This window comes from Lipotes vexillifer, unplaced genomic scaffold (genome assembly GCF_000442215.2).
Source record: "Lipotes vexillifer unplaced genomic scaffold, Lipotes_vexillifer_v1.1 scaffold802, whole genome shotgun sequence".
Taxonomy (NCBI): domain Eukaryota; kingdom Metazoa; phylum Chordata; class Mammalia; order Artiodactyla; family Lipotidae; genus Lipotes; species Lipotes vexillifer.
In genome coordinates this window covers 1036905-1046008 of record NW_006790237.1, presented here as the reverse complement: position 1 = coordinate 1046008, position 9104 = coordinate 1036905, and the positions used below count along the sequence as shown (strand labels likewise).

At 52.3% G+C, this 9104-nt stretch overlaps 1 protein-coding gene and 1 non-coding gene across 2 annotated transcripts; both read right to left on the bottom strand.

Annotated features, from left to right (window-relative positions):
• TRNAE-UUC (transfer RNA glutamic acid (anticodon UUC)) lies at nucleotides 1-72 on the bottom strand. The gene has a single exon. It is a non-coding gene; the product is annotated as a tRNA-Glu (tRNA).
• A 5011-nt stretch (nucleotides 73-5083) lies between these two features.
• RPS11 (ribosomal protein S11) lies at nucleotides 5084-7568 on the bottom strand. Its single transcript, XM_007463364.1, has 5 exons — nucleotides 7284-7568; nucleotides 6464-6595; nucleotides 6191-6266; nucleotides 5733-5862; nucleotides 5084-5256 (listed from the first exon to the last, which is right to left on the bottom strand). The coding sequence occupies exons 1-5, from the start codon at nucleotides 7296-7298 to the stop codon at nucleotides 5133-5135; spliced, it is 477 nt and encodes a 158-aa protein (XP_007463426.1). The 5' UTR covers nucleotides 7299-7568; the 3' UTR covers nucleotides 5084-5132.
• Between the last annotated feature and the right edge of the window lie 1536 nt (nucleotides 7569-9104).

Genomic DNA, 9104 nt, shown 5'->3' with positions numbered 1-9104 from the left:
TTCCCCGACCAGGGATTGAACCTGGGCCACGACAGTGAAAGCGCCGAGTCCTAACCACTGGACCACCAGGGAAGTCCCTCTGCCTATGCCCTTTAGATCCCCTGGGGGCCTACTATCATGTCCTCAGGGGCCCATCATAAAGCAATAGAAAGCCCCAGCAGGACAATTACTAATGTGCAGGGCCCAGTGCTAAATGAAAACGTGGGGCCCTTTGTTCCGATTTCAAAACAAACCAAGTGTGGGTCCCTTTGGAACAACTGCTTGGACAGCGTGGAGCACTCACCCATGAAGCCATTGGTCCCTGGGGACTGCCCCTGGCAGCTCCAAGCTTTCTCCCTGAATCACCACCCTTAACATCCGCCCCTCCTCTCTGCACCTGCACTGTAGTGCCCCCTACTGACCCCAGGAAGCAATCACACCTGAGTTCAAAACCAAATCCTGCCTCTTCCAGGTGGGCTTCTCTGAGCCTCGGTTTCTTTATCTGTGAAATGGGATAATAATCGTACCTACTTCGGTAGAGAGGCTTTGATGACTCAAAGGTTTGGCACAAGGCACATAGTAGAGCACAGTAAAAACCTGTTCCCCATACTGCCCCCCCACCTCGGGATGCTGTTAAGATCCCCAGAGGTGCACTTGATGGTAGGCTCGCAGACACCAGGCCCTGGATCTGTCTTGCTCACTCTTGCATCCCCAGGGGCTAGCACAGGAAACATTAGCAGAATGAATGAAGCCAATAATGAATGACCCTGGGCTGGTTTAATATGTCCCTAAAACTTTTCTAGAATGGCCCTGGTATCCTGTTAGAATGTTCTAGCAGAATCTATATTCACCCCTGAAACAATCCGTGGGTCTGGGAGCTGGGACTTCCTATAATGTGAGACCCCAGGGTTTTCCCTTGATGGGCTCAGGGCAGTGTTAGAATATAGCAGCAGGGCTGCTCAAACATACGAACCTGCTCCGATCCCCTTTCCCTAGACTCCACTCACAGACCTCAGGGCCAGGTAAATGAATCCTGGTGCCCGCTCCACACATAATACCCACGCGCCAGCTCTCATACAACCTGCGTATCGCAACCACCAACAGAACCTGCTACAAGACCCTGAGGTCCCACTATAATCCATTATTACTACGTCCTGCTGTAATACCGCAGGGGGCTGCAATGACGCTCGCCAGTATGACTACAGTAGAGCATCCCTGTGGTCTGGTGTGACAGATGTGAAGCCATGATACATTATGATATAACCAATATCTGCCCTGTTTTCATGTAACAGGCCTGACACCCGCTGTCATCATAAGCCAGGACGCTGCTATGAAATTGCGCTTGGAGCTAATTTCCCTGCAAAATGGCCACTGGGGCCGCCTATAAGAGGCATGCGATAGAATATTCCAGAAGCATGCTAAAATAGTCTCAAGATCCCATGACAAACCACTAGGATTTGCTATAGTAGACCCAGGGTTCCACAACCATTTAATACCTCTGGGGCTACCTGCCAAAGACTCTTGTCCTTGGGCCTGTCCAAGGGGGGCCCTGCTACACCAAGACATCACTGGGCTTTGTTCTAACGATGGGCTCAGGGATGCGACATAATCGCTTCCCTAAAAAGTATCACTTACTGGAATTAGTTCTACTGCAAACAGCACAGGTGAGCATATTTCATCCTCCCAGTGGGGCAGGGAGGCAAGATTTTACAGATTAGGAAACTGAAGCTCTGTGGTTCTCGGGGGAGTCAAGCCCAAGGTCCCAAGGTCATGCAGCTAATGACTGCAGGGCTAGAATCTGGAACAGAGCCTGCAGGCTTAATGCTTACATTTGGAGGTTTCTCAGCATGTTCATTGCTTCCGGTTACTCCATGCCTTGAGACCTAGTGTAAACAGATAGGTTAGGGGGTCCCTGGAAAAAAAGAACCAGGAATGGCTTTCTTGACATAAGAGAAGCCATTTTGGCTTAAGCCGTTTTTGTGATCTAAGCCTGGCTGCAATGCTTGCCCTTGAACAGGTCTCAGTAATCCTTGATCTTAAGGGAAGTTAGGGAACAAAGGCAAAAGGAAAAGCAGTCAAGAAACAATAGTTCAACAATAAAACAGAGTCCTAATTCCTCAAGGGATGTACAGAACAGTCTGATACAGTTTTTGAGCTCTTCAGGAACTAAGGCCCCCAGCCAGGTGAAGGACAGAAAAATGTTCACCCTCCTGACTTCAGTCAACTAAAGCTTGGACTCTGGCGACCTTTGCCCCAATTCTGTGCTGAGTTCTCTGCTCCAGCCCCCTCATGAATATGCATGTCCCCTTAGCTTAAAACTTCCCCAATTTTGCTGTTGGAGAGGCACTGTTTTGGGAAAGATCCCCGGTGTTCTCCTTACTTGCTGCAGGTAATAAATCCTTCATTCTCCTATGTTTCGCTCTGTTGTGCCTTTTGGCTCGGCACCCACCAAGAGGTGAACCCAGTTTTCAGGTAACACTAGGAGTCAAACCTGGCCTGTGAGAATGTGAAGGTTTAACTTTAAATGGACTCACTCCGGGAATTCCCTGGCGGTCCAGTGGCTAGGACTCCGCGCTCTCCCTGTCAAGGGCCTGGGTTCGATCCCTGGTCAGGGAATGGTGCAGCCAAAAATAAACAAATAAATAAATAAATTCACTCAACTAAACATGTTTGGAGCACCTACAATTTGTTCCAGGCCCTGGGGCTGCAGAGATTCCGTGTTGTATCCCAGGGGTCAACAGGTAAACAAATAAACATGCAATATCATGCAGGGTTTGTACAGCAAATATGCCATAAACGGGTTTTCCTGTCTATGTAAGACATTCAAGCAGGGAAGGGAGATTGGGAGGGTTGGAGGTTCTCCAAGTGGAAAGAGTTCGGTGAGAATTAGAGATTAAGGGATGAGGGAGGGAGCCAGGTGGAAGCCTGGGGTTAGAGGTTCCTCGGGGCAGAGGGCACAGCCAGTGCAAAGGCTCAGAGGAGGGCGCAAGTCCGGGGTGCAGGCAGAGTGAGGATGGGGGCAGGCAGGTAGGCAGAGGGGAAGCTCTGAGGCTGTGACCTGGGTGGGCCTAGGAGTCGAATCTCTAGCTGTCACAGTTCTCTAAGAAACGCAGGTAAAGTCCTCTCCCACTCATCAGGCCAGAGAACTGGTACAGCCTGGGGAGCCTTCTTGGAGTTTGTGAGTAGACCCACCAGGAAGCCTGTCGGGTGTCCCCACCAGGTACACGGGCTGCACCCGACACTAGGTAGCCTGATGATGGGGTGCCGAGGAGACGCCCAGGAACCCGCTGCGCGGGGAGGAAGCAGGGGAGCTGGGCTGTTGTTTTTGTAAACACAGCGGCCCCAACCCAAACGGAAACACCTGTGGGTGTGGGCTCCTGGAGTGGCCTCAGATCCCCTGCTGGGTCTCTGTTCTCTCTCCGCAGCTCTGTTCCCCCTGTTCCCCCGCCCCTGGGTCCCAGTCCCCCTCCTCAGGGTCTCTATCCCTCCAGCACTGGGTGGGGCAGGCGTGCAGGCTGAACCTCAGGGCGGTGCCCCCCTCTGACCCGTCCCTGCCCCTTCCTGCCCTTTTTGACGCGCCCCGCTTCCTCTGGCAGGAACCCCCGCCCTCGCCGGGCCTGGGTAAAAAGGAGCCCACGGGCCGGTCCAGTGCAGAGGCCAAGTCCTGGGAGGCAGCAGCGGCGGCTCCTCTCTCCTCACGGCCCTGTCTCCCAACCCTTGTACCAGTGTGTGCCTCAGTCCCTGGTACAGGCATGGGGGTCAGGGACCTGGGGACCCTGGCAGCACCAGGCCGCCAGGGGTGAAGGCAGCGGGGCGACTCCGGCACCTCCCTTCTGCCTGTGCCTCCATCTCTGCCGGCTGTGGCTCTGGTGAGGGTCTCTGCTTCAGATCCCCAAGTCCCTGGGTCCCTCTCTGTGGTGTTTCTCATTCTGTCCGCACCTGCCACCCACCCCACGCATGCCTCTTTGTCATGTTCTCCAGGCCCATCTCTGCCTCTGGAATCTGAGTCTGTCCCTGGGCTGTGGTTTCCGTCCCTGTTCGGTGTTCAGCTGAGGGCTCTGTCCCATATCTCTCTCCTGACCTCTGTATCTGACACTCAAGTTCCCTCTTCCTTTCCCCATTTTTCTCTGCTTCTAACAGAAAGCCTTCCTGCCATTACCAACTGTTAAGCTCTCTTCATCTCCCAGGTTTTTTCCCTGACAGTCAAGGTCACCATGTCCGGTCCTGTCAGAAATCTCTTCCCCTTCATTTGCCTGGCTCTGTCCCCTTTCTCCCCATCTCCAATTTCTCTCCTCACCCAAGGCCACCCCACTTGGTTTGTCCCAGATCAGTCCCACCTCCACGGACTTCCTATCCATTTCTGAGCAGCCTGCAGCCCCGCACTGCTGGCTGGCCTTAGCGACTTATCTTAAAGGCTAATTTCCTTACTTGCATTCTTAGGCAAAGAAAGTGTCCACAATCTGACACGTGGAGCTCAGCTACTCCTTGGGGGACCCCAGGCAGAGAACTTGCCCCCTCAGATGAGTTTGCTTATCTGCAAATGGGCATGGTGTCCACTTAGGAGGGGACGGTGGAGCATGGAGCATGTGGGGGGGAGGGCGGGTGCCTTGCTTCCCTGCCCCACTCCTTCCATCAGGGTACAGTCCCAGGTTGAAGTCAAGACCCTCATAGTTCCGAACCGCGCAGCTGTGTACTCCTCAAGCGCGCCCAGCACATGCCGACCCCCAGCAAAGCCCAGAGGGCCACTACCTCTTCCTTACCGTGCCCTCAGAAGCCAGAAAGGGCCCAGAGTCTAGAGAACCCAGGAACCTCCACCCTCACTCACTTCCTCCCCAGAGACTTGCAGGGGAAGCTCAACACCAAGTAGAAGGCATTAGGTACTCCGACATCAAAAGCTGAAAAGGACCAAAAGGCCAGAGAGGGGAAGCATCTTGCTACAGGCTGTCTTCACCCAGAGACGAGAGGGCAGGAAGCAGGATTTGGTTCCCATCCTTACGCACCCACAGGATGAAAAACAGCCCCATCTTTCACATCAACCCCACTTAATTCCCAGGGACACCCCCTCCCTCTGATAAGGGCGTGGACATGGAGCCTGGCCCGTGGCTGGGAAGGTAACTTTTATTTTGTCTGGGGCGGTGAGCAGGGGTCTGGGCTCAGAACTTCTGGAACTGCTTCTTGGTGCCGGCAGCCTTGGTGACCTTGAGCACGTTGAAGCGCACCGTCTTGCTCAGGGGCCGGCACTCGCCCACTGTGACAATGTCACCAATCTGGACGTCCCTGTGGGGGTGAGGAGCGCCATGTCAGAGGGACTCTTCCCCAAGCAGGCCCTAAAGGTGCCTTTCTGACTGTCTCCAGGCGGAGGCCTGTCACCTTTGGCTCCTCCAAATCCCAACCAAGCTGCTATTTCCAGTTCCATCTGCACTGCACGCCGCCCTGTCGTTATTTATTGAGCAATAACTATGAAAGGCGCCAAGCTCAATGCCCTGCAGAGAATGCTCCAACCCTTCCAGGACAGAAGACCTCCAACTAGCACCTCCATTTTTCAGAGAACAGGAGGCTCCCAAAGATGGTGATACAGGGTCCCCTCACTAACCGCCCCCGCCCCCAACAGCTGACTACCTTCACACGGCAGCCAGGGCGTCCTGTTAACGGCCAAGGCACATCCCAAGTCACCCAGATTCTTGTGCAGCCCACCCCCTCCTCTCCGCCTGGGAGGGCAGCTCAGCGGGGCTACCTGGGGCCACCGTGCTCACCTGAAGCAGGGGGAGAGGTGCACAGACATGTTCTTATGGCGCTTCTCGAAGCGGTTGTACTTTCGGATGTAGTGCAGGTAGTCTCGGCGGATGACGATGGTCCTCTGCATCTTCATTTTGGTCACCACACCTGGGGGGAAGGGGCAGATCCCGGATCAGGCCCCATAGGGAAGGGAGCCATGGGCAGCCCAGGGCATGCTGGGAATCGGGGGCCGCTGAGCAGAGCTCCCAAGAAGCCCTGCTCCTGGCATCAGCTGTGCCAACTGCTTTCTCAGCAGTGCCCGGGGTGGGCATCTGAAGACCATCGTGAAAATAACAGACATCATCTGCCAGTGCCCCCCATAACCAGGAGTCTGCCAACCCCTTCCTCAACCAGAACCCCGAAGTCTCAGTGTCCCCAGCCCCTCCTCCCTCAGACCCGGGAATTTGAACCCAAGCCCCCAGAGGTCCTCACTTACCAGACAGGATTCGCCCTCGGATGGAGACATTACCAGTAAAAGGGCATTTCTTGTCAATGTAGGTGCCCTCGATGGCCTGAAGAGATAAGGAGGATTAGCGAGCCCTGAATGGTAGTTCCTGAAAAGAACAGGGCTGTGGCCTCCCTGTAGACACAAAAACTACGATTCCCAGCAGCCCCAGCAACAGCCACTCAGAAGCGGATACGGCAACTCAGTTTGGGCACACGTGCAGGGAAACAGGGATCTCCTTCTTTCTTCTGAGGCTCCCCATACCTCCTTCGGTGTCTTGAAGCCCAAACCAATGTTCTTGTAGTATCGCGGGAGCTTCTCCTTGCCAGTTTCTCCAAGCAGGACCCTCTTCTTATTTTGAAAGATGGTCGGCTGCTTTTGGTACGCACGCTCAGTCTACAGGGATGAGGTGAAAGCTGATAAGCTTGTAGCAGGCAGCAACCTGGTCTGGAAAGCTTCACAAAGCTTTCCAGATCTCATCCTCTGCAGTATTTAACTCCCCAAACGCTGCACTCACCCAAATTTACCCCTAACCCAGACTCAACTCTAAACCCGGGGTTACGTCGGTATTTACGGTCTAAAGCACCTTCCACCGCCTGCAGAATTCACCCCTTCAAACCCAAAGATACAGAATCATCCCTCTAACACTCTGGACACCCTTCAGCAAGAACTATTCTCCAAGACACAAAGATACCCACCCAGGAGTCACTCCTTATTAATTACATGTGGCTCCAAAATTAAATACCAAAACGATGGGCTCCCTGGAGTAGCCCTTAGGACTCAGTTCTCACAGGATTAACCCTACAGCCTAAGGCCTCCAGAAAAACACTCTGTAAACCCTGGGTTTTAAAAAAGATAACTCCTAAAAAGCTTGAGTCTTAATTACAACCTAAATGCGGAGCTCCTAAGATTTAGGAGGTGCCAATCGAGATTAACGCCAAGACACGCGCCCTCTGCCCGAATTTCCCTGGGAAATCGAGGACGCCCAGAATTAACCCCCAAAGTGGGGTGCGGGCTCCCGCTCTCCAGGACGCGCCCCTGAAGCCCGGGCCCCGCTAGGTCTGCGTCAGCCCCAAGCCCGAACCTGAATGTCCGCCATCTTCCCGGCCGCCTGAAAAAAGGAGAGCCGCGGCGTCGTCCTGGTTTCCTTATCGATTGCACAGAAGCTAGAGAGGAAGTGACGAAAGAAGGACAGGGTAACACGGTTTGAGGAGGAGCCTTGGCGAGACTCTGATTGACGGACTGCCCTACCCAAGCACGCGATTCGGAGACCGCACGGACGCTGTCATGACGTTCATGGCAGAGGGGCGGGAAGCGACAGACACTGTGCCGCGAGACTCTTTGGCCATCACTGCGCGCCAGCGCGCTAGCTCACGTTGGGAAAGTGTGGCCAGCCTTGTTATCGCGAGAGTTGTCGGGAGGCCGTCTTGTTTCTGCGGGGAGTGGGGCCACGTGGGGTTTGAGGACAGTGTGGCTGTGTCCGCTCAGGGTTTAAACGGGTTGTGGCGGCGGCCATCTTTTTGCAGGACCGGAGACCGGAAAGTCTTAGGAGCATGCATGCTCTGCGGCGCCGCCATCTTTGTGAGGAGCGGGCACTACCCACGAGTTTTGTGCAGTTTAATGAACGTTGCTTTCCTCTATGGGCCATTTTATCCCCAGACAATGGTTTCGTGGAAAAATTAAATTAAATTAAATTTAAAAAAACTAAAAAGGCCTTCTGCTGATTGTAACAGCGCTGTCCAACAGTAGTTTCCGCTGTGATGAAATGTTCTGTATCTGCGCTGTCCAACACAGTAGCCACAGGCACTGGAAGTGGGGTGCGTGCGACTGAGGACCTGAATTTTTAACTTTTTTTTTTTTTAGGTAAGAAGTGGATTTATTTAGAGAGAAACATACTCCACAGACAGAGTGTGGGCCATCCCAGAAGGTGAGAAAGGCCCTAACTTTAATTTTTATTCGATTTAAATATAAATAGCCACATGGGGCTAGTATCTACTGCGTTGGTCAATGCACGTCTATAACTGAATACTAATTTATTGTTTTTTAAATTCTTGTAAAGCAAAATCTAACAGAGCAATTGCCATGTGCCTGGCATTGTGCTAACAACCTAAGGATGGTTCGGTTACTATTCCCATTTTGCAGATGGGGAAACTGAGGCATTAGTTGCTCCAGGTTTCGCAGAAAATGAGAGGCAGAGGTGGGAATTGAACCTGGGCAGTCTGGCTCCAGCGTTCTTAATCACTAACCTTTAAAGAAGGAAGCTTTGAGTCCTTTTTACAGTCACTTCACACTTAATGAGCACCTATTTGGTACCCGGCCCCCTTCTGCGCAGTGGTGGCAAGAACCCGGTGTCTCAAACCAACCCTGACAGCTGTCCACACTGACTTGCACCTTGTTGGGAGATTTCAAACTCCAGACCTTGGCACGGATAGGTGTCTTATGCCTCTTTCCTTAGTTAAGTCGTGGTCTAGAATTTCCCAGCACTCTTAACTCCACAGAGTGTGGTTCTCTCTAAATAAATCCACTTCTTACCTATCACAATAAATAAATAAATAATAAAACCCATGGGGAATATACAGAATATTCAGTGATTTCGTGTTAGGACAAGTGTGCAACCATCTGAAAAAAAAATAAAGTTGGATCTCTACCACCTACTGTATGCCAAAGTAAATTTCTGATGTGTAAAGATAAACTTTAGGTGGGTTTGGGGAATGAAACCATAAATGTACTAGAAGAAAACATGAGTTTTGTTTTTTTCACTTATGAGTCTAGTAAAGACTTTTTTTTTTTTTTTTGCCACACCATACAGCTCGTGTCATCTTAGTTCCCATGGCAGTGGAAGCGCAGAGTCCTAACCACTGTACAACCAGGAAATTCCCTAGTAAAGATTTTTTTTTTTTTTTTT

Bases quoted from the DNA above. Each gene is read 5' to 3' on its own strand.
- RPS11 (XM_007463364.1), bottom strand. The intron at 5,863-6,190 runs GTAAGTGAGGAC...CCTTCCCCCCAG, and splicing joins CCGAGGGCGAATCCTGTCTG to GTGTGGTGACCAAAATGAAG. The intron at 5,257-5,732 runs GTGAGCACGGTG...TCACCCCCACAG, and splicing joins CACCTCTCCCCCTGCTTCAG to GGACGTCCAGATTGGTGACA.